Source organism: Mus caroli, unplaced genomic scaffold (genome assembly GCF_978045245.1).
Source record: "Mus caroli unplaced genomic scaffold, Mus_caroli_1 scaffold_7, whole genome shotgun sequence".
Classification (NCBI taxonomy): domain Eukaryota; kingdom Metazoa; phylum Chordata; class Mammalia; order Rodentia; family Muridae; genus Mus; species Mus caroli.
In genome coordinates, this window is record NW_028227262.1 from 109938614 (window position 1) to 109964080 (window position 25467).

Here is a 25467-nt window from a genome sequence, read left to right on the forward strand (position 1 = left end):
ATTTTTGCACAGAATAAGCTCAATTTCTAAAACAAATCCAGTTTTGTCCTCTTCAAAAACCAGGAATGTAATGTAAAATTATTTGTAAATAGGTGTTCTATCTCTGAAGCTTAAAAAGTTAGTGGACACCCACCCATCTCTGTCTTCATTTTGTTGCCTATACTTTGTGAGAAGAGCGTGGGCCGGACAGATGACTTGGTGGTTAGAAGCACTGGCTGCCTTTGCAGAGAAGCCCAGTTCTGTTCTCAGCACCCACGTGGCAGCTCACAGCTGTCTGAAACTCCAGTTCCAAGGGACCGAGTACTCTCTCTGATCTCTGTAGGCACTGCATGCATGTGATGCACTTGCACGTGATGACGTACATGCAGGCAGAACACACAGAGACACAAGGTGAAAGGAGTTTAGGGGATTGGCTACACAATAGCATGAAGATTAACCTTGAGCAGTTCACTTTTAAAAATAATTAGGATAAGACTTTCTTATGTGTATACTTTAATACTTTTTTAAAGGGACAGTATGGTCATAATACACAAAGTTAAAATACCTCTAACTAAGATGACCCAACCATCTATTTTGAAGTGTTTTTCTGAGCATGAAAAATAATGATTTGTTTTGTTGTTCTATTTCTCACAACTCCAAGTTCCTAATGTCCATCAACAAGTAAATTGTTAAATTGGTCCTTTGTTTACATACCTAAAACCCAGTGGTAGGTCAGTGTAACTTCAATGCCATCCTGATTTGTGTATGGAGTTCTCGGTTAGCTCAAATTACAGAATGAGACCCCATCTCAAAGGTTTTTTTTGTTGTTGTTTTTATTTGGTTTTTTTTTTTTTAAAGCTAAAAACAAAAAGTCAGGGATATTTTTGAAAAAAATTGTGTAGGGCTTTGGAGATGGCTCAGGAGTTAAGAGCACTGTCCTCTTCCAGAAGACCCAGGTTCAATTCTTAGCACCCACCTGGTAGCTCACAGCTATCTGTAACTCCTGTTCTAGGGGATCCAACTCCCTCATACATGCAGGCAAAATACCAATGTTCACAAAAATAAATAAATTAAAAAAAAAAACTGTGGTATATCTATATATAAAGAACACAGTTTGATACTAAAGTTACTGATAGTCCCAACACCCAACATAGATGAATCTCAAGAAAAATATACTATAGAAAAGAAGGTAGACAAAAATAGATACATACTTTGTAATTCTATTTATATAAATTTCTAAAATGAATTCTTGGTTATATATGGTGGTGAATACATATAATACCCTCATTTAGGAGATGGTGGTAAGAGAATTAGGGGTTCAGACATCCTTAGCTACATAGTTAAGTCTTTAAAAACAAAGGCAATTTTTTTCTATAGTGACAGAAAGATGTTTAGAATTTGTCTAGACAGAGGATTAGGGAAGGAAGGAGGTATTACATTGAAGTACAAGGAAACTTGCAGAAAATTATGTATATGTTCATTATTGTAAATATTGTAATTGTTTTAGTTGGAATTTCAATTTCTATACTGCAACACTATTACCAAAGCAAGTTGGGGAGAAATGAATTTATTCTGCTTACACTTCCACATCACTGTTCATCCTCAAAGAGGTCAAGGCAGTAACTTAAACAGGACAAGAACCTGGAGGCAAACGCTGATCCACAGTCTGTGGAAGGCTTCTGCTTACAGGCTCGCTCCCCATGACTTATTTAGCATGCTTTGTTATAGAACTCAGGTTCACCAGCAAGGGGTGGCACCACTCACAATTTACTGAGTCCTCCTAAGTCAATCACTACATAAGAAAATGCACTACAGCCCAGTCTTATGGAAGCATTTAATCGAAGATCCCTCCTGTCAGGTGACTCTAGCTTGTGTGACGGAAAAAGTAGCCAGAACAGGATATGTATGGTTATGTACGGTGTGTATAAAACTGGGTTCTCCACATCACTGCAGTCTATCCCTTACCTCATTCTTGTTTTTCATTGTGAACCTTTAAAAATGCTGCTCATCCTATTCTGCTTTGTTTGTTTTTATTTTCTCTTATTTTATTATTACTATTTTAGATGCATGCAGGGTAAGCTGGCTGCCCAGTAAGCCCTCAAGATCCATTTTCCCCTGCCTTCCCAGTACACATGCTGCTTCATCCAACTTGTTTGTTTGTTTGTTTGTTTGTTTGTTTGTTTACTGAGACAGGGTCTCTGCATAGCCCTGGCTATCCTGGAATTGATTATGTAGACAAGACTGGCCTCAAGTCACAGAGATCCACCTGCCTCTGCTTCCTGGGTGCTTGGGATTAAAGGTGTGCACCACTGTTATTCCTGGCTCACATCTAACTTGCTTATATGAGTTCTCACAATTCCCCTCAAGTCATCATGCTTGTCAAGTAAACACTTTACTCACTGAGCTCTCTCCTCAGCCCTTCAAGTTTTTTGCAACAGGATCTTACTATGTGTCACCACCTCCAGTGAAGTAGGTCCTCCCACATCAAGCATTAATCAAGAAAATGCTCTCCGTTCAAGGCATTGCCTCAGTTAATATTTTTTTCTTCTCAAATAGTTTTATATCAAGTTGTCAAGAAATCACCCAGCATGCTGCTGCCAGAAGGATTTCTCTGAACTCCACATGTATACACACACACGCCCACCCACAACACATCATGTGAAATCAAAATATATAAATAAGGGAATGTAATTTAAAAATGAAATCATGCCCTACTTGTATTTATGAAGTAAGAAGTGTTGTGGAGTCGAGAGAAATAAGATAAAGTTGTTTTGATTTTAGCCATTTTGATGGTGTGGAATTAATAGTAGAAACTTAAATTCTTACCAGTACAAATAAGTGAGTGTATGAAATAGGTTAAGAATAAAAGGATATTATTAAATAGGATATATTCTACAGCCCCAGGAAATAATCCTCCCTCTATATTTTTAGCCACAGTGAAACAAAAACCTAAGATGTACACAGGATGGAATATTCTGTAGGCAGGAAGAATAATATATTTTGCCTACCAGTTTTCAGTTTATAAACCATTCTCACGGGTTCTCATTTGTCCCCACAGCAAGTTTATGAGGGCAAGTGCTGTGTGCAGCACTATGGAACCAGGACATTCTAGGTTCCACAGAGGTTCTAAGCCTGCCTAGCAGTGGAAGGGCTTCTTTTGTCCTTGGCACATTTTTAACTGATTAACCTACTTTGGTTTGATTAGCAGTTTAGTAGTAAGAGATACAACCTTTGTAAATGACCCTGGTTCTTTGTAAGTTAAATTCAGTTTGTCTAGGAAGTACTTTAACTCTAACGTCTTCACTCTGAAGTGTTTTTAGGGTATAAGAGTCCTCTTAACAAGACTGTGTTGTAAGCATAGCATATCACAGTTTTCCTTAAAAACAAATTGGTCTAACAGCTGAGAAAGATACAACTTCAAGATTAATTGTCATAAAGTCAAAAAGCTATGTCTTGGTCAGGCTTCCTATTGCTGTGATGAAACACCGTGACCAAAAGTGACTTGGACAGGAAAGGGTTTATTTGGCTTACTCTTCCACAGTACTGCTCATCATTGAAGGAAGTCAAGACAGGAACTCAAACAGGGCAGGAACCTGGAGGCAGGAGTTGATACAAAGACCATAGAGGGGTGCTGCTACTGGCTTACTCTTCATGGTTCCCTCTGTCAGCTTTCTGACAGAACCCAGGACCACCAGTCCAGGGATGGCATCACTCACAATGCACTAGACCTCCCCCATCAATCACTAATTAAGAAAATGTCTTAGAGGTTTGCCTACAGTTCAGTCTTATAGAAAGAAGCATTTTTTTTTCCAATAAAGGTTCCCTCATACCTTGTGTTAGGTTGGCATAAAATGAGCCAGAGCTAGCTGTATATTTAAAATTGTGTCCAAATCTACATATTGGTTTGCATATGAGTCCTATGCTAGTTTACTTAAGGGCTGTTTCGTGTTTACATATGCCACAAACTTGCTTCTGTACCACCAAGCCAACCACGGTGTATGTGATCTGAAATGCTGGGAAGCAGGAAGGACAGGAGTGTAGAGTAATTCATGGGTATGTAAGTTTAAGACCAAGCTGGGCTATGTGAGATCCTGTCTCGCAAAGAAAGAGAAAGAGAGAAATCAATATCACACACATACTAGCACAAATAATTCAGTGTATGACATTTTTGATATCCAACCAAATCTTTTTTTGGGGGGGGGGAGGGGCGTTGAGACAGGGTTTCTCTGTGCAGCCCTGGCTGTCCTGGAACTCACTTTGTAGACCAGGCTGACCTTGAACTCAGAAATCCACTTGCCTCTGCCTCCCAAGTACTGGGATTAAAGGTGTGTGCCACCATGCCCAGCTGTCCAGCCAAATCTTAAAGTGAATCCTTAAAGTTTTGTAAAACATTGTACTATAGAAGATTTTAAACACATGCAAAGGTAGTGAATGACTTCTCAGATTTTTAATCAATACTCATTTCAGGGTTTTTAAAATTTTTTTATAATAAAGTTTGAACATAACTATTTTGTTCAAATGTGAATTGCCCTGTGGTAAATACATATTCAGACAAATATATATATAGTGTTGTTGACTCTGTAACATGAACTCGTGGCTAACATCCCTGTGGCTGAGGCCTGAATTAAGTTTCCTCAACACACACACACACACACACACACACACACACGCCCCTCCCTACCTCTTCCCTGCCAGACACATTACAGTCTTCACTGGGCTTAGGAGCTCTAAACTGCACTTAAGCACTGTGCTGGGAGACCATCTGAAACAGAGAGCACCTAGGTTTATGTGGCAGTAGTAGGCTGGGAATAGGAACAGGATACAGATTTGTATTCTGAAAGCAGAAAGGTAAACTGTTACTTTGTTCAACCTTAGCTCGGACAGTACATGAATAGGTTTTTCACTGATCTTCATGTATCCATAAACACAATAAAGGTTTTTATATTTTCCAGTGAGTAGACAAATACACACATAATTCCCCACAAATAGTGAGGGTTGCCTATATGTCTAGCTATTTCTTGAATACTTAAAGTTATGAGACCCAGTGACCTTACGACAAACTTAAGATAGGGCCGCACTCTGTTAACCTGGCTGGCCTGGAGCTCACAGAGCTAGGTCCTCCTGCTTTTTGCATCCCAAGTGCTTGGATTAAAGGTGTGCACCATCATACCCAGCAATAGTTTCAGTGATAATATTAAACTGTGCTTATTTCTAAACACAGGTCCTACCTAGTAGCTTAAAGTAATTAAAGTGACTGTAGCAGTAATCTTATATTACCTAAAACACCCCCTCCTTCTGACTTCCTAATAAAAGCTGTACTCCCTGTAATCTTTCTGCTTCTCTTTAGTCTTGCAAATTTGCCAGGTAGATGAGGCATGGGAAGGGCTAAACAATAGGATTAACCATTTGCCTTGCCCTCTCCTCCCAATGTTACTTCTCCTTATATGAGCTTTGCTCTATCAATAGATAGTGATATCTTGATATTAGTGTTCTAGGAAATATGTACTCAATCGGCACACTCTTAACTACACTAAAACAGGAGCATCTCTCAACCAATGTCATATGTCACTTCAAATAAGACTCGGATATAATTTAGAAGGTCATATATCTAGTCCTGGACCTATTGCTATCATAAGGAATTAAGCAGCTGATTAACATGTGCATCATTGAATACTAGAAAAAGCTATTGATAGCCTCAATAGTAATATGAGATTCTAGAGAAGGGCAAGTTCCCAGATAGAGACACTAGGGAAGTAAGTATCAAATATCAGATTGATGCCTGTCTCTGTGTGTGTGCCTGCCTGCCTCCCCTACACCTTCACCTGTCTGTCTCTCTGTCTGGGATGGTGGTGCATATGCACATGTGTATGCCTATGAGTGCATGCACTTGTAGAGATCAGACATCAATGGCAGTTGTCTTTATTACTGTTCAAGTTGTTTTTCAAGACAGGGTCTCTCTTGTGAACCTAGAGCTTACTCTTTCTGCCAGTTGGCTGACCAATGGCACAGCCCTCCCCCAGGTCCATGCTGGAGCTAAAGACGTGCACTGCTACACTCAGCTTTTTAGTGGGTACTGAGGACCCAACTCAAATCCTCATGTTTGTCCAGCAGAAGCTTCACCCGCTGAGCTATCCGTCCAGCCTTCCCATATGTCCTAAGACACACATTTTCTTTTGCGTTATTCAGAGTCAGTAAGGCATCTCTTAATAACCATCAATGTAACCAAAGACTTATTATACAGCTTTCACCTTTGGTCAAAATAGATTTTTACATCTAGACATAGTAGTGTGTGCTTCCAATAGTTGTGAGGCTGACATAGGAATATCTAGAGAACCAGGCAAGCCTGGGCTACAACAGGCACTGTCTCAAAAAACAGACAACAACATTTTTTATTTTACTTTGAGTGTTGACCTTTAAGTATTTTCAGTGGTGGAACCATACATACTATTGGTATGTGCAATATAGTGGATATTATGTTTTCTATTCATGTATATGTGTATGTAGTTTTAGTAGAAGACGAACACGTCTTTCTTTTTTTTTCTTTGTTTCAAGCTGATAAAATAATAGTTACTTGCTATAATTTCCTTTGACTAATGAGTAAATTATAAACCCAAGGAATCCATATGATATTTTAAAGATGTTATAAGGTAAATGACTCAGTTTTAAAAAATGATTTGAAAGAAAACCTCCTTCCTTTACCACTTGCATGTATTTATGTCATAGGTACCTGCAAGATGTGGTGTTACAGTTCGAGACAGTCTAAAGAAAGCACTGATGATGAGAGGTCTCATCCCAGAATGCTGTGCTGTTTACAGAATTCAGGATGGGTATGGTTTGTATGTGTTGTATCATTTACTTTGAAAGGAAATTAGACATAAAGCTCTGGGGTTCTTTTGTAGTCTTTCTGCAAATCTCTGGAATTGAGAATTAACTCAAGGACTGGAGAGGTAGCTCAGAACCCACATGGCAGCTCATAGCCATCTATAATTCCAATTCCAGGGATCTAAAACCTTGTTGTCTCCTCAGGTATGCATGAGGTGAACAGACTTAAATGCCAGGAAAACACCCATACACATTAGAAAAAGAGAGGATATTTATTACTTAAAGATTTAGAACATCAACTTAGTTACATTAGTACAATCAAAAAATTGTACTAATACTACTTTTGAAGAAATCTTGAAAACTATTGATAATTTATTTGGTTTTATTGTTTATTCCTATGACAAATGCCTTTATTAGAGTATATAATTTCTATAATTTGTGAACAATTAAAACAGCAGTTCTCAGCCTTTCATAGGGGTTGCCTAAGACCACTGAAAATATAGATACTTATTTACAGTATGATTCATTACAGTAGAAAATTACATTTATGAGTAGCAACATAAATGTTTTTATGGATGGGGATTGCCACAATATAAAGAACTATATTAGAGGGTCATAGCATTAGGAAGGTTGAGAACCACTACATTAGAATGTGATCTGTTCAGATAATGTGTGTTTCTATAGTCTTCCTTTTTAAATACCAAGCTCATAGTTCCACAAAAAGTTACCAAAATTTACATTTTAATATTGAAGTATCTTTTCATAAAGTAATATTGTTCCGAGATGGTTATGTTTTGAATCTACATCTTGAGGCATGTTGTTCCTTGGATGGTCTTTTTCTCTGAATTGGATGGTAAGACCATACCTGTGTGTTTGTTTGTTTGTTTGTTTGTCTGTTTTTTAAACCCCAGGAACAATTTGATTTTGACTGTTGTAGGTTTTCCTGGACTGACTTAAAAGTAAATATATTTATACTGCTCTTTGTTTGAAAGTAATACATTTATTAAAGTTAAACTTAAAAATTAAGACTTTAATTTCTAATGATTGAAAAGTACGGAGCCAAACTTTCTTAATATTAGTTCCTCTGTAACCATATGTGTATACACACATATATATTGAGATACAGTAATCAAGAAAGGTTTTTGCCTTCCTTTTTTTCAGAGAGAAGAAACCAATTGGCTGGGACACGGACATTTCCTGGCTTACTGGAGAGGAGTTACATGTTGAAGTACTAGAGAATGTTCCACTTACAACACACAACTTTGTATGTATCTATTCATATTTGAATTGTCAAAACTGGTCAGTTTCTTTTGAATTTTTTTATTTAGTGAATATGAAATACAGATGAATAATTCTGTGATTGACAATTGGCCTAAATTCTGTTCTTTAAAATCTTGTATTTGAAGAGTTAATATTTATTCTTTCTTTATAACTTAAAAAACATGTACTATATCTCTTAAATGAACAAATAAAAACCAAACAAAATTAGTCTGATATGAAAGTCTGCCTATGAAAATGAACTTTTCCTAGAAATCGTCATGTGTATAGATGTAGGTAACAGGATAGTTCTCTATGTACACAACTCCCAGGGCAGTGAGCACGGCTTACTTGATTTTCCCTTCATTACTTCCCATTCCTCTCTCTCTCTCAGGTGAAAACTGGGGTCATGCTGTGTGATAGTGTTCCTTTTAATTTTCTCCTCAGTAGGACTTGCGGGTGTTAATTCTGTCTTAGTACGGCTAGCTTTATTCTTGTAATGATTGCCTAGTAGCCTATAAGAAGAGAAATTGAGGCCTTTTCTCTATTTTTATTTTTATAAAATATAACATGTAGAGTTAGACTGCCTATGTCTTGACATACATATTGTTCCCAAAGCGCGCGTGTGTGTGTGTGTGTGTGTGTGTGTGTGTGTGTGTGGTGTTTCCTGAGATAATGGTGCAGTACTAAAGATGCTTAATTTGGCAACTAAATATCAAAGTTATTTCTCATTTCTGTATAATCACAGGCAATTGGAAAGGGAGGAAAGCTAGAAACAAACATTTGCTTTTTTTCCACATGCTTTTTCAAGTGATGGGAAAACTGAAGACAGCACACCCCATTATGTAAAAGTCCCTGAAAGTCCAGAATGGATTATGTGTCAGACTATAATTCTCAGTAGTTATTGATTAAATAAATATTTTTTGAAGATAGAAATTTGAGTGTGGCACAGTGGCACACTAGGAAGCAGAGACACACAAATGACGGGGAATTCAAGGACAGCCTAGCCTGGTCTACATAGTAAGGCCCTGTCTCAAAAAAAAAAAAGTTTGAGAGCAGATGTAGCTTTCCATAGCTGGAAACCTCTATTGGGAGGCAGAAGCAAGAGGATGGTTGAAAGTTCAAGACCAACTTCTGTCGCAAAAACCATTTAAACAGAAAGAGAAATGTGATTTGGTGTTAAAATCAAATGTATCGTGAAAAGCATTTATATGTAATAAAGGATATAAAATGCTAAGCTATGCTTGATATAAGTGCTGTTATGTAGGTTGAGGTATATATTAGGTCATAATAAAAGAATACATTTATTACTTATTGATTGTGGTTTTTTAAATGAAATTCAAGATGGTTGAAAATATTAAAAAGTCATCCTTGCCATCAACATTCTGAAATAGCCAGTGTTAGCAGTTTCCCTGTTATGTATTGTTCTGCTCTTACTTACTGCAGCACATACACGCTTTATATCATTTCTCCCTGGGGGAGAAAACATTCCCGTAATACACTGCAATTTCTTTGATCCATGTTGTACATTAAAAGTCACTGATAAACTTTTGATACTTTTAATCATTTATTTATTTTGTTATATGAAGGAGCTTATCTGAAAGCATAGACTAAAAAATAAGTCCACATCAGACATTCTTCCAGAGGTGTCTTAACAATATGTTAAAGTCTGAAGGCAGAAGTTTTCTTTCCTATTATCCAAATTTCAGACCTAAACTTTAAGAAGTTGCTGAATTTAGCAGTAATACATCCTGTGTTACAAACAATTCACTTCATAATTCTGTGGTCAGATAAAATAATCCCAACTACACCTTAATAAAATTACAATGTAGATTTCATGAAGCCATTGATAATTTTTAATAGTTTCTGTTTTAAGCTCTTGGGTAATTATTTTCATATTACTAAATATCTTTTGCCATGATTTCTTGTTTTATCAACTTTACACCTCATATGGTGATTGCTGATTCCATTAGGAGTGGCTTGTTTGCCGGATTATAACATTCTTTCTCCTCTCTGCCATCTTGCTGTTCTGTTTGAGAACTGAGGTTGAATAAGTAGCTCTTCGTGTCTCACTAGCGCTCACCCCTTAGCTTCCTTCCTGGGTCGGGACTGAGTGATAGCGTTGCTTTGCCTTCCTTTACTGCTAGCTCCTCTTTTACCGCTAGCTCCTCTCTTACCGCTAGCTCCTCTTTTACCGCTAGCTCCTCTTTTACCTCTAGCTCCTCTTTTACCTCTAGCTCCTCTTTTACCTCTAGCTCCTCTTTTACCGCTAGCTCCTCTTTTACCTCTAGCTCCTCTTTTACCTCTAGCTCCTCTTTTACCTCTAGCTCCTCTTTTACCTCTAGCTCCTGTTTTACCGCTAGCTCCTCTTTTACCTCTAGCTCCTCTTTTACCTCTAGCTCCTCTTTTACCTCTAGCTCCTCTTTTACCGCTAGCTCCTCTTTTACCTCTAGCTCCTCTTTTACCTCTAGCTCCTCTTTTACCTCTAGCTCCTCTTTTACCTCTAGCTCCTGTTTTACCGCTAGCTCCTCTTTTACCTCTAGCTCCTCTTTTACCTCTAGCTCCTCTTTTACCTCTAGCTCCTGTTTTACCTCTAGCTCCTCTTTTACCTCTAGCTCCTCTTTTACCGCTAGCTCCTCTTTTACCTCTAGCTCCTCTTTTACCTCTAGCTCCTCTTTTTGTACTTTTACTGTTTTTATGCTGTCAAGCTTGAAATCAGTTACTCTTTTTAACTCAATTTTTAAAAATTTTTTGAGAATTTCATGCATGAGTCCCTTTAAGTATTGCTTGTTGTCCATTTGAAATTGATTAACATATCAGGGTCTCAATTCTTTTTATTTGTTGTATGCCTTGATTTCTGAGCTTTTATATTGGATATTAAGATGGGACAGTATTTCAAATCCCTTGGTTTTAATATTGTGTTTTGATGTGTGACTTTTTATGATACAAATATATAAAATGGATTCTTGCTAGTATCTGAAACCCTGTATGATTTTCACTTTGCAGGTACGGAAAACTTTTTTCACCTTAGCATTTTGTGACTTTTGCCGAAAGCTGCTTTTCCAGGGTTTCCGTTGTCAAACATGTGGTTATAAATTTCACCAGCGTTGTAGTACAGAGGTTCCACTGATGTGTGTAAATTATGACCAACTTGAGTAAGTAATCCACAAAGAACCTCTTTCCTATTACTTTATAGTTAAATTTTCATACTATAAAATTAGTGTACTTTGAAAGTCATGAGGGATGTTTTGCCCAATGCAATTGCTAAAGAATTTTTAAAGGAACGAATAGTCCACGCAGCTCTTCTCCCTCAGATGAATGAACAGTGGCTCTGGCGCACATAACGTTTTCTCTTCAGACTCTTTCTAAAGTAACAAGTACTAGCCCTTAGAAATCACTTTTATGTAGTTTGGGGTGGACATAGACTACTGTTTCAGTCAAGTTGACTATTGTCTTTCAGGACAATGAGTCTGATTCAGCAACCTATTTTACCAATTATGTTACTTTTCTCCCTCACTTTCCACCTCACCCATATCTGTTTGTTTCATCTTATCCCTGTTCCCTTTATTTAAGGGAATACTTATACATATAAGTTATTTCTTTCTAAAATTTCCTTTTTTCTCTATTTTATAGTATGTCTGATAGATATACAAGATGGTATCATTGTACAATAATCTTTCTCTATAACTTTTTGTTGCTGCTGAAATGGAATTTGGCTTTAAAATTAATTATAATGATATATCCAACTTAGCAGCTACCAAGGAGGCAGAGGCAGGTGGATCTCTGTAAGTTCAAGACCAGCCTGGTCCACACAGTGAGTTCCAAGGCTACACAGTGAATCCATCTCAGAAAAAACAAGAAGGATAATCTAATTTGCCACTAGATATTTAGTTTTTAAACTAGATGATTTCTCCCTGTGACATATAGAAACTGACTGACAACAACAATTAGTTTTAGAGCTGAGCATGCCCTTGAAAGTATAATTTAAAAAAAAAAAAAACCTATCGACAAAAATATATGTAATTGAACTTTAACCGTTGTTTCTGAAAGTAAAACTTGATCCCACATTTTCTCACTACTTCTGTGTTCTCGTGTATTGAAGCTTCTGGGTTTTGCACAAGTTAGGTTTGTTTTGTTTTGTTTTGTTTTTGCCTCACAGTTTGCTGTTTGTCTCCAAGTTCTTTGAGCATCACCCAGTACCACAGGAGGAGGCCTCCTTACCAGAGACTGCCCTTCCATCTGGATCCTCTTCCGCACCCCCCTCAGACTCTATTGGGTATGATTTGATTCTTGCTGTTTAATGATATGCTAGTTGAACTGCCTTTCTTTGGATCTCTCGTGTAATTGTAAACCTTTTCAACACTGGAACTATTAAATTATAGATATTTTCCTCCAATAATGTATTTTATCACTAATGTACATGATTACAGCATTGAAGCATTTTCGTACAGTTGGTACAGAATGGGATTAAAAGTCTGGTGTTACAGTAGGTCACACCTTTAATCCCAGCACTCAAGAGGCTGAAACAAGCAGATCTCTGTGAGTGGAGCCTGACCGGATCTACACAGTGAGTTACTGTCTTGAAACACACACACACACGATCAATCAATGGGATTAAAGTTGGTGTAGACCGTTATAAGATCAATTGTGAAGAAAGTCAACATAAAATTCTTATGCCTTGTCTTTTATTCACCATTTTATCAGGTAATGGTATGACCTCTCCTTAAAAAAAATTAACATATGAGTTGATAATTTTTTAAAACTACAAATCATAATAGAGTATATTAAACTTTGTGATAAGAACATAAATATTTTATATTTATAGAATGCAAGGAAATAGGATGTACTCAAGAAAGCTTAGTAGAGTTGTGATTTAAACTGGTCTTTAAAGAATTGCTGAGAATATACAGAGAAACCCTGTCTTCAAAAAACCAAAAAAAAAAAAAAAAAAAAGAATTGCTGGCTACAGCCAGGGCTGTTACATGGAGAAACCCTGTCAACAAAACAAAAAACAAAAACAACAAAAAGCTGGGCATGGTGGCTCACGCCTTTAATCCCAGCACTCGGGAGGCAGAGGCAGGCGGATTTCTGAGTTCGAGGCCAGCTTGGTCTACAAAGTGAGTTCCAGGATAGCCAGGGCTATACAGAAAAACCCTTTCTTCAAAAAACCAAAAAAAAAAAAAAAAAAAAAAAGAATTGCTGGCTACAGCCAGGGCTGTTACATGGAGAAAACCCTGTCCAAAAAAAAAAACAACAACAACAAAAAAAAACATAAACAGAGAGAGATGGGGGAAAGGGGAGGGAGGTGGAGAGAGAGAATGAGTTGCTGGAAGCTCAGTGAACTCAGGGAGTCAAAGTGAGTGTCCAGAGAAGAGAGCAGGTTTCAGAGCTAGTCACAAAGCTTACCTAAGTTTATAAGTAGTATGTGAGAGACTGATAAGATGCACACGTATAAAATCCCAGCACTCTGGAGGCTGAAGCAGAAAGATGGTGAGTCTGAGCCTAACCTTTGCTACAGAGTGAGACCTTAATCTCAAATAACAACAAAAAGTTGGAAGAAGAAAAGTGCCATGTGTGAGACCATGTAGTAGAAAATCTTGACATTTTGGCTGGTATTTGCTTGAGCTATGAAGGTGTGGGAGAATAAAGGTTTTCAAACAAGTTACCAATGTGATAAAAATGATTTGGAAGGGAAAATTTACTTAGCAGTGAAATACAGATGGACATGGAAAGCCTACGGTAAAGAAGACAGCAAAGCCTAAAGTTGAGGGAAGGCTGTGTGAAGAGAAGCAGGGCATTGACAAAGGACAAAAGGCAAGTGGTAGCAGTCCTATCCATTTAGGAGGGAAAGCAAACACTTACTCTAAAAATATCTCCAAGGCATTGCATTCATAGTAGAAAAAGAGACAATAATTTAAGTTGGCTCTTGAATATGTTTGAATAGGTCTCTTGCTTTTCCCATTGTGTTAAGTCCTGGAAGTATGTGGTTTTTTAAAATAAAAAATAAAAAAGTTTCTCTGGGTAGTGGCAACGTACACCTTTGATCCCAGCACTCTGCAGTCAGAGGCAGATGGATCTCTGTGAGCACAAGGCTAGCCTGTTCTACAGAGCTAACTCCAGGATAGCTAGGGCTACACAGAGAAACTCTTATCTTGGGAAGATAGAGTGGGGGAGGGAAAGGAGGGTAAGAGACGTTCCCAGATAGCATTCTGACCTAGAATCACTCTGAAATGTTCAGTGCACGGGTATTTATTTTACTCTTACCCTCTTCCTCTGACTCTTCACAGTGTATTAGTTCTTTAGGTCCTCAAAAACTTATTTATTTATTCATGATTGATTGATTCTGTGGGCAGTGATATGTAGGTATTTGTGTATGTATGATATACCCTAGTACATGTGTACCTCTACACAGGGGACAGCTTTCATGACTCAGTTCTCTCCTTTCACTGTGGAACCAGGGATCACGCAAGTGGTCAGTCTTTCATGACAGTTGCACACACTGTCATCTTGCTAGCCTTTATTTCTTTAGACTTAAACATTAAAGAAGGATAACATTAAGTTGATACTTATAATAGACCTGCAGTTTTTATTGCAGGCTTGAAATCTAGTTGAAAGAACTCCATTTCCAGGATCAAGGAGAGATCCTTCCTCAAATAAGACAGAAAGCAATAGAGAAGGCTACCTGGTACCCTTCTCCCCCATCACACATAGAATTGGAATGTGTGTGAGATGAGATGAGATGGCTTAGTAGGTAAAAGTGCTTGCCATAGGACTTTGTAAATTTGACAAAGGCTAAATGTGGTACAGCTGTAATCCCAGCATTCATATAATAGGATGGAAGATCATCCCATCAACAAAAGTCGATACAGCATAGCAGTAACAAGAGGCCCTACCTCAAAAATAGGTAAAAATTTGTTTTTTTACCTTCATGTGTGCATCATGGCATGCACACACCTGCAAACAAGCACATAATAACAACAACAATAATAGTAATAATAATAATAACATATATAAGCATATTATCTTTTTATATCACTAGAAAATACAACTGTATTGTCAGATTGTAATAGTTATCTCTGATGGCTCTGCCATTAGTTGTATGACTTTTTTTTTTTTTTTTGTAGATGATCAGATCAAAATAATGTTTGGGATTTTAATTAATCCTTTGGCTACTGCAATTCTCTTAACAGAATCTATAGATCTGTAATGCTTTTCTAATGACAGATGCCAGTTCTATGAACAGAGTTACAGAACATAAAATTAGCATGGCCTATCTGAAGGATCATAATGGTAACAGTACAGATTGTCTTCTAAGTGAAGGGTTGCTGTTTCTAAGTTAAGAAAGCATTTGCCTCTGCCACATGTATTTTTTCTAACTAGAGGGAAATAGATCTGGTCTTGAAAACTGTGCAAGATTCTCTAGAAGTTAGTTTCCCAATGCTTTTATGTCACTGTGTAAAATTACATTTGTAAAGTTAGAAGCCAATTAGTCAAGGTTCTCTAGAGGAACATAATTTATATAATGAACTTATAGAATATGTATATATGTATTATATATTTTTTATATATGTACATATAAATACACACATATGTGTAGACACACACACACTACTAGAATGGCTTACAGATTATGGTCTAGCTAGTCTACTAATGGAAAGTCCAACAATCCAGTAGTTGTTCAGTCCATGAGGCTGGATGTCCCTACTGGTCTTCAGTATCTGCCAGAATCCTGAAGAAGTAGGCTCTAATGCCAGTGAAAGAATGGACTTGCTAGTGAGAGTGAGAACAAGCAGGCAAAGAGAGCAAGCTTCCTTCTCCATGTCCTTTATCTACGTTGCCAGCAGAAGGTGTGGCCAGATTAAAAGTGGATCTTGTCATCTCAAAAGATCTGAATTTAAAAAGTGTATCTTTCTACCTCAAAGATCCAGATGAGAATGGGTTTTCCCACTTCAGATAGTTTAGTTTAAGGGGAAAAAAAGATCCCTCACAGATTCATTCCAGACGTGGTCAAGTTGATAACAAAAAGTAGACACATCAGTTATATTCAGTATCACAATATTTGATTTGTTGCTTGTTAGTGTAATTTTAAAAGTAATAGTATTTTTTCCTGGCTAGCTCGCACAAAAATTAAACAGAGTATAAGATTTATTTAATCAAGCTTTACAGCACAGTATTTGAACATTTATTAATCTATTTTAATCCTCTAAGCTAATCTGGCTATCTTCCAGCCAAAATCCCCAAGACACTTGTATTTTCGTATTGATGTGACTTTTTCTGCTCCAGGTGTATTTCCATTGTTGTCCCCTCAGCTCTCCTCATGGCTGAATTCTCCCTTCTCTTCTTTCTTTTCCCCTCCCCTCTCTGGAATCAGAAGTCCAGCCCTACTCTCTCCTCTGCTCAGCCACTGGCAATCAGCTTTTATTGACAAATAAGAGGATAAATGAGAACAATGTTTACACAACATTGAGTCAGGAGATACTGAGAATAGCCATGTCTGGATTGCAGGCAGATATGGGGACAGAGAAATCAGCATTTGAATAATACAAGGATAATCTTTACACAGTGTTCAGTAACTTGCCTACAGTTACTAGTTCTGACAACAATTATAACAGTCCTAAGACAAGTATGGGCATACCAAGAAATTTTCTAAAATTAATATATTACCCAGTTTAGAATATAAAGAGATAATTACTTTCTTTTTATTACTTACAGAAAGTTACTGTGCTTCAAAAAAATTTAAATAGTGTAACCTAAAACTTAAGCCTAAATTATAGTTGTTTTCTAAAGAGTGTTAGAATTAAGATTCTGTTTATTTTTAATTTAAAATTTTTTTAATTTTAGTTTTAAGAAGGTATGTGAAAGGGTCAGTACAAATATATACCTGTGGGAGAAAGCCAATTAGGTGATGGCCAAGATCCTTCATAGGTTAGTTATAAATTGCCTACATCAAGGAAAGAGTCCACAATATGCAGGTATGGCTTTATAAGTTTTCCGAATGATGACAATTAGGAATATACTAGTTAAGTTGAGCAAAATCAGAACAAAGAATATACATGCCACCTAGTCCAGACTTGTGTAGGATGGGCCCACTCTTCTTTGGAAAGACAGTAATGGAGAAGCCAAATTATAGTTCGAGGATTGCTTTTGCTAAGCATTGAATTAAAACATACAGATGGGTACAATAATGAAATATTGCTCAGAGTTACCATATACTTGCCTTCAAGGGTAGAGAAGTTAACTTTGAACTCAGGCATACCTTCACTCTCCAGATGGTATTAATACATCACATGGATTTTGTGTTTCAAGCCCTCTTCTTTTACCAGATTAAATACAGGGTTTTTTATTTCTCCTTGTTTCTGAATCACTGTCCTCTGAAAACAGAGTTCTTATTTGTTACCCAGTTCATATTTCTGTCATAGTTTTTACTCAGTACATTTCAGGAGTAGTTTATTTCCTCTCTATCATTGCTAGGTCACATATTATATTAATTAGACTATTCTATACATTCTAGTTAATTCAGGCTTTCCCAGATTTTAGTTCTGAATTAAAGGGCACTATTGTCCTAAGACTGTGAGTAGCTTAACAGTTTTTATTTCTGAATACTTATTAACTAATAACATTCTTGTAATTTTTAGCTGTTTGAAAATTCCTTAGTAAAGGAATTTTTGTTTCTATTTTTATTTAGCTTTATAAAGCAAGAATAAGAACAGCTTTGACAAAATTTCTCGATAACCAGATGAAACATAACTTCCCTCAAATCCAGTTCCATTAATTGTAGTTAGGCTTACGCCCGTTTCTTTTAGAGAATAATGTTTACATCCTGTTCATTTAAGCAGACTCGCGTAGTTAATATGAATCCCTAAAGTACATTTCTTTCCTTATCCTTATATCATGAGCTTCACAGTCTGATGATGTGCTTTATTTAGAAGATTTTTGTTACGCTTAAGCTTTGCTCTCCAAATCTTTATTCTACCCTTTTCTATTACTTTTTTATTATTTGTATTTAATATGACTGTGTGCATGTGTGTCTGTGCTCATGCGCATGCTGAGGCACCTCTGTGGAAGTTAGAAGACAGCTTTGTGGAATAAGGTCTCCTTCCACCATCTAGGCTCCAGAGATCAGTTCCAGGTCATCAGGCTTAGTAGCAAGTACCTTTTGATCCACTGAGTGATCAATCTCATTGTCCCCTCCTATTGTATTTTCTTACCATTCTTTTATGATTTCCCTTGTTATCTCAACATTGTCTTTCTTGTCTAATAACAACTAAATATTGCTGGTTAGCTTTTATAATATGGGATAAAATGCTGACCAGTATGTGAAGAGAACTTGGTCCATGTTGGACTTTCCATGGCCAGTTGAAACTTAGGCTGATGAAGCCGGGCGTGGTGGCGCACGCCTTTAGTCCCAGCACTCGGGAGGCAGAGGCAGGCGGATTTCTGAGTTCGAGGCCAGCCTGGTCTACAAAGTGAGTGCCAGGACAGCCAGGACTACACAGAGAAACCCTGTCTCGAAAAACCAAAAAAAAAAAAAAAAAAACCTGCTCCTGAGAATCTTATCTGAGGTACTACAATCTTTTTAGGAGTTTATAATCTAGCCTCTAGCCAGGCTCTTTAGGCCAGCACTTGTAGATTTTATTATCTGTATCAAAAATGTTAATTAATAAGTCATCCTATAACCTATTAAAGTATTTTAATCAAAATAATTTTAGGGCTGGGAAGATGGCTCAGTGGCTAAAGTCCTTGTCATGCAAGCTTGAGGACTTGAGTTTCCATCCTCATTGCCCACCTAAAAAGTTGGGTTGTGACTGTTGTTGAAACCCATGACCCCAGTGTTGCAGGATCACACTTGGAACCAAAAATTGTGTTATTTACTGGGGGAAAAAAGCTGTTTTTCAGTTGTGTATGGTGTGGCTCAGGCCTTAGCACACACCTTTAATCCCTCTGGCTGGAATACAGACATGCCCTTAGTACACACGTTTAATCCCAAACAATGAAAATAAAGTTAGTTTGTAGAAGGAAGCACTCATGTTTCAAAGTGATGAATCAGAGAAGGATTTGACAGAATAGAATATGCCCAACTTGAGACATTCTTGCCCAGAGTCCCTGCAGCTTCCTGCTTCAACTGTGCTTGTACAGAACTGGGTGCCCAACCCCTCTGACCCCAGTTGGCTTTTCTGAGCCTGAGCCCTTTGCAACTTAGTTGCTCTGCTGCACCTTGCCCTGCCACTGCCATGACCAATGCTGCTCCCACAAAAGTGTTGCCGAATTACCATCAGGATCAGGAGGCTGCTGGCAACAATCAGATCAACTCGGAGTTACATGCCTCCTGCCTCTGTCTATGGCTTGCTGTTTTGACCTGGATGATGTGTCTCTGAAGAACTTTGCCAAATACTTTCTCTACCAATCTCTGATGAAGCTGTAGAACCAATGAAGTGGCTGAATTTTCCTGCCGAATATAAAGAAACCAGACTGTGATACCTGGGAGAGCGGGCTGAATGCAGTCGAGTGTACACTGCACTTGGAAAGGAATGTGAATCAGGCACAACTAGGACTGCACAAACTGACTATGGACAAGAATGGTCCCCACTTATGTGACTTCATTGAGACACATTATACCTGAGTGAGCAGGTGAAATCCATCAAAGAACAGGGTGACCACGTGACCAACTATGCAAGATGGTAGCCCCTGAATCTGGCATGGCAGAATATCTCTTTGTCAAGCACACCCTGGGACTCAGTGATAAGAGCTAAGCTGACTTTCCCAAAGCCTTGTGACTTTACTGGTCACCGAGGCAGTGCATATATGTTGGGCTGCCTTTGTCTTTTCTGTAAGTTGCACCAAAACATCCTCTTAAGTTCTTTAATTTGTACCATTTCTTCAAATAAAGAGTTTTGATACCTCCCCCACCGCACCCCCAAAAGAATTCCCAACTTACAGGAGAAAAAAAGAGGGAAAAGAGGCTTCTGAAGAGAGCAGCAGAGAGAGAAAAAAGAAGGAAGGAGGTAGTTTTACTAGGACAGTTGTAAAGAGATAGGTTACAGAGCGAGAATAAACTTGATCAGGTGATGAGAGAATGAGAAAGAGAGAGCCAGAAAATTAGAACATGTTACCAAAGGTAGTATGAGTTCAAGCAGAGCAATTCAGGAGAGGCTGAGAGAGAAGCCAGATTGAGTCAGTCAGCTGGGAGAAGAGTTTTGAACCAGAACACCTGAATTGAACCAGTCAGCCATAGTTCAGAAAGAAGGAAGAAGTGAGCTTAGTCAGCAGTAAAGCTCAGAGGCTGAATACATTCAAGGCCTAAATAAGATTGCATGGAGGCTAGAAGTTTCCACGACTAGGCCTAGGTTAGCTGACTGAGGCCATAAGCCTCAGAGACAATTTCTTCAAGGGAATAAAAGATACTTTTACACCCCAATCCTAGGAAGACAGAGATAAGAAGATTTTTGGAGTTTGCTGGCCAGCAGTCTAATAACCAATTGTAAATTCTAGCTTCAGTGAAAAGACCCCGTCTTAAATAAGTGGAGATAAAGCAATTGACATCAGTTTCTGGCTTCCATGTGCACCTCACAACTACAATACCCCAAATTTTTTTAGTTATTTTAAATATTTGCTTCAGTTTTTAATATTTTATGGTTCTCCCCCCCCCGCCCCTCTTTGGTCTCTGGTGTTAATGAGACATGAAAAACATTTTGAAATATGGACGATAAATGGCACCATATAGATTATCTTCCAAAATTTTGGAGATGGTATTTGATATTATAAAAATTTCATTCAATACTGGTATTAAGTAGTAATTCTATCTTTAGGGTCCTAAAATGTACAAGTATATTCTCAAAATTACTTGTAACTTTCTAACTACCTTCTTCAGATTTTTATTTCAGTAACTTTAAATTATGAAAAATAGTATATAAGAAAATGGCATATTTTATTCAACTAGTCTCTACCTGAAACATTTTAATTCTATATATAATTTTAAAGGATAATTAAGAGCTTCTACTGATGTACCACAGGTAATTTCTAGCCATTTGTAGATTCCTCTGGAGTTTTCTGGTCTGCTTTTAAGCAAAGCTTTGGCAGTCCTAGTTGTAGGTATGCTTTTTTTAAACCAATGCTTTTTGTAAAGCTATTACTACTGGAATTTCATTTCTTTAAAGCTTATCATGTTAAATACAACAATCTTATAACTTTCATTTTAAATATTATTATTAATATAATTGCTCCAACTCTTATCTTCCCAATGACTTGGTTTTTCCAGGCCCCAAATCCTCACCAGTCCATCTCCTTCAAAATCCATTCCAATTCCACAGCCCTTCCGACCAGCAGATGAAGATCATCGCAATCAGTTTGGGCAACGAGACCGGTCCTCCTCAGCTCCTAATGTTCATATAAACACAATTGAGCCTGTCAATATCGATGTAAGTACGAGCACTGCTAGAACTAAACAATTGGAGTGTGTTTCTCTGGTTTTCTGTTGTACTTTTAATACAGATTGGAAGTAAATGCCACTTTTCATTTATCATGTAAATGTTGGGCTCATACATTATAGATCCAAACACCCTATCACGTTCTCTAATAACAGTAAGGAGGACTTCACTGTTACCAAGTTGTAGTTATTCTCACTTTTTTCTATGACACTATGTCTAAAAATGGTTTTAGTTAAAATGACTTTATTTTAATTTAAATTTAAGAATTTGAATTTAAGAATTAATAGATGCCCATGGGAATTTATGAATTCTCTAAGATTTTTGTGCAATTAATGTGTTATGAAGATGACATTAAGAATTTATATTTTTTTCTGTCATGAGTTTAGCATTAGAACCAACAAAATCAATTCTAAATTTGTATTTTTAAAAATCTTACAGTTGGAACTATAACTTAAATTTTATTAACTTTCAAAATGCTTTATTATAAATTTTATTTAATTACCAAGATAAATTATGAATAAAAGATTATAAAATCGGATTTTTTCCTAGTTTGTATTAGGTCCCCCCTATATTTTAGAGTAAGTTCATATAAGTAGCTTTTTCCTAGTACCCTTTTTAACTAAGACCTTTCTCTCTCTATGTAGAGCTGAACACACAGGAAGAGACAAGTGGGAAAGGGAGAGATGGGAGGAAGGAGGTTGGAGAATAAGGAGTCAACGGTATCTGTAGGTTAGGTGTGTTCTTGATGTGTTTAAGCTTAGAGCTTCATCTTTATTTGAAAACAAACTGCCTTTTAAACTCTTCCCCTTTTCTCTACTTGTGACTGTCCTCCTGGTTTCTTGGGCTTGGCTAGTTGAAGAATCACTTTATGCCTTACTCTTAACCTTTTCATAACTGCCATAACTGTTTCTTTCCCCATTATGTCTCAGACTCTGCTGACCTACTGATACCATTTGCCTCCATACCCTTCATTGGAACCTCTGAATGCATTTATTCCCACACATTTCCACCTTGGTGCTCTCACCAGGATACACTTTTATGATACTTTTTAAAAAAAAAATTTTTTATTAGATATTTTCTTCATTTACATTTCAAATGCTATCCCAAAAGTCCCCTATACCCTCCCTTTTATGATACTTTTATCATCTGTTCTCTTGCTTGAAAGCTTTTAATGACTTAATTTTTATTCATGTCAGTTACTTCTTATTATCTGAATACACATCTTCATGAGATCTTAATGAGAGACACATGACCAAGATAACTCGTACAAAAGAAAATATTTAATTGGAGGCTTTCTTACAGTTTCAGAGGTTTAGTCCATTTTCATCATCATGAGGAGCATGGTGATATGCAGGCAGGTCTTTACATCTTGATCTGCAGGCAGAGAGACAGTGTATGAGTTTGAGTCTGGTGTGTGCTTTTGGAACTTCAAAGCCAACCCCCAGTGACACAATACCTCCAACAAGGCTACTTCCTGTTGACTAGCATTCAAATATTATGAAGATATGGGGACCATTCTTATTGGAACCACCACATAGAAAACTAGTAGAAAGAAGCCAACCAGGCATTGTGGTACACACCTTTAGTCTTGGCACTGAGAGCTAAAGGCACTAGAGGATCAGAAGTGAGAGGCCAGCCTATGATACATGCTACCCTGGAGAAGGAAGGAGAAAGGGGAGAGTGAATGAGTTTAGAAATTACAGCTGATCCTACTTGTGCAGATGTTCATAGATAGCAAAGGTATTGCCAGAAGTTCTTTAGTTGGTTTCTTCTATGATGCTGAATCACAGGGAGACAGACAAGGGACTAGAAGAGATTAGGGAACAGTTGAAATAGTTTTAAAATACTATAGTATCCTATTTAACCTAGGTCAAGTAGATAGATGAACTGGGAGCTTTAAGAACACGTGAGATTGAGAAGTGTAAATGTGTGTTGGACCTGGCAGGAGTGGAAAAGCCACATTAGGCTCATCTGTAGGTGTGGGGGGAGTTTCAGAGCTACGGTAGGAAACAGGAAAAGGGATGTAACTGTTCTCTTGTGGGGCCATCTATCTAGAAAGCCCCTTGTTTTTAGACATGCCTGTCCATTCTTCACAGCCCGTACTCAGGTTTCTTCAGCTGCTTCACCAATGCCAAAATACTAGTGTTCTTTTGCACTATAGTCACCAATTCTCATAGATGTGGAGGCTGGAAGGCCAGTGTCAGATGGCTAGATCATCATAGTCTTAATCTATGTCACTAAAAGCCTTGTCAATACCACCACTTTTTATATGGTAGTAAATTATAATAAACTATGTATCTCTCTCTTATTCTGAAATAGTTACTTATTTTTCATGTGCCTACATCTCACTGTGTGTTGTAAGCTCTGAAACCAAGGAAAAGTAGTGAAACCACAAAGACTTTTATGTGTTAAAGGTTCTATGTAGTACACCAGTAAAGAATACACTTTTTATTTTAATAAGCAAAATTGTGCCTATTTGCCACTAACCTTTTTAGAGACATTTGTGGCTTTTCAATCCCTCACACTTAAGTTAAGCTGAGTAAACTAATCCGTGTTCTGTAGACTAGGATCCAAATTTCATTACATATGGAATTTCCCCTCCTGCCAACATTACTGTAAAAGCTGCATTTTAAATATAGAGACCAATTTAAACAAAATCCTTATTTGAGCTATTTTAATCTCCCCTCCTTTTTAATGTTTCTTATACATCCACATTTTTATGGTAGTATTCAGTGTGCTTTTAATTTTGTATTTTTTATTAAATGTAAACATGTTTCATGTTTTAAGTTTCATAATTGCTTGGTAACTGTGTACTACTTCATAAATTGATACACCATAACCATAATATGTCAAAATGCCTATCATAGGGGAGTAATTATTTCTGATTTTTGGTGTGATGGATAATGCTGCACTAAACATCTTTGTGCATATCATTTTTTCTTCTGAATTATTTCCTTAGGAAAAATTCCCAGAAGTGGAATTACAGGATCAAAGGGTATGAACATTTTTATGGCTCTTAATATGTGCCAGTAGGATTTTCTTTAAGGATTTATGAAGCCACTGAGTGGCCTGAAATGAATTTCAGCATTTGACCAGGACTAATAATCCTTTCACATAGGTCTAGGTTGGCAAGTGCTTCAAACTTTAGTGTTTGTCATGTACACTAGCTAATTTAATAGTCTTTGCTTTGTGAAATAATTATAAGACAGGTATTGTTTTGAATTAACCCTTCTGCCTATGCATAGTAGAAAATTCGTTGTTGTTGTTATTACTTTTTTACCATGTGCTTTGAATAAACATATTTTACTATTTGTTTGTAGGATTTGATTAGAGACCAGGGGTTTCGTGGTGATGGAGGTAAGTAGTGACTTTAGGGTTGTTGTTTTATTTTGTTTTGTTTTGTTTTGTTTTTGTTGTTGTTTTAAGGCAAAAGTGCAATTGCTTTGCTGCTTGTCTCCTTTATGGTTGCTTTTTTTTTTTTTTTTTTTTTTCATGAAACAGACACAGAGAAAAATGTGTAGAGAAAAACCAAAGGGTTTTTGGTTTTTTGTGTGTATTTTTTTAATAGTAGTTATCATTTACTGGTAGCAGAATTTAAAATTATCCATGACAAGGAGAGAAAATGAGAAGACATGGAAGAAAGTCTTAAATGCTCCCCTTCCAATTCTACCAAGGAGGGTCCTTAATTGCTCTGTCCACTGTTTAATTTCTGCTGCCTCCAAAGCTGGAGTCTCTAAATGTCTGTTGGCCTACACCAAATACCACAGATAGAGCTTAGAATCAGGTTAAATCATTCTATATCATTCTTTGGGATTGCCTGCCACATCCCCTCAATTTGTCAGACTTTTTCAAGCATTTCCCACCCACTTTCTAGATCTACTTGAAATACATATTTATTTCATGGAATAGACCCATAATGGAAAAATTTAGTCACTCCCTTGTTGGTATAGTAAAAAATATATACAAATGAGAGATTATATTAATA

General features: G+C 37.1%; 1 protein-coding gene and 1 pseudogene across 10 annotated transcripts in view; both read left to right on the plus strand.

Annotated features, from left to right (window-relative positions):
- Nucleotides 1–25467, plus strand: part of Braf (B-Raf proto-oncogene, serine/threonine kinase) — a 124631-nt gene that overhangs the window by 51350 nt on the left and 47814 nt on the right. For 3 of the 10 annotated variants that reach the window (XM_085840673.1, XM_029478322.2, XM_021164361.3), the window contains 7 exons: nt 6703–6815; nt 7963–8065; nt 11065–11213; nt 12218–12334; nt 21314–21473; nt 24442–24477; nt 24803–24839. In XM_085840673.1, coding sequence (XP_085696799.1) covers nt 6703–6815; nt 7963–8065; nt 11065–11213; nt 12218–12334; nt 21314–21473; nt 24442–24477; nt 24803–24839 — 715 coding nt within the window. The remainder of the gene's footprint in view (nt 1–6702; nt 6816–7962; nt 8066–11064; nt 11214–12217; nt 12335–21313; nt 21474–24441; nt 24478–24802; nt 24840–25467) is intronic. The other 7 variants (XM_029478321.2, XM_085840671.1, XM_085840674.1 and 4 more) reach the window with 3 other exon arrangements.
- On the plus strand, nt 13327–21287 carry LOC147004009 (ferritin heavy chain pseudogene; annotated as a pseudogene).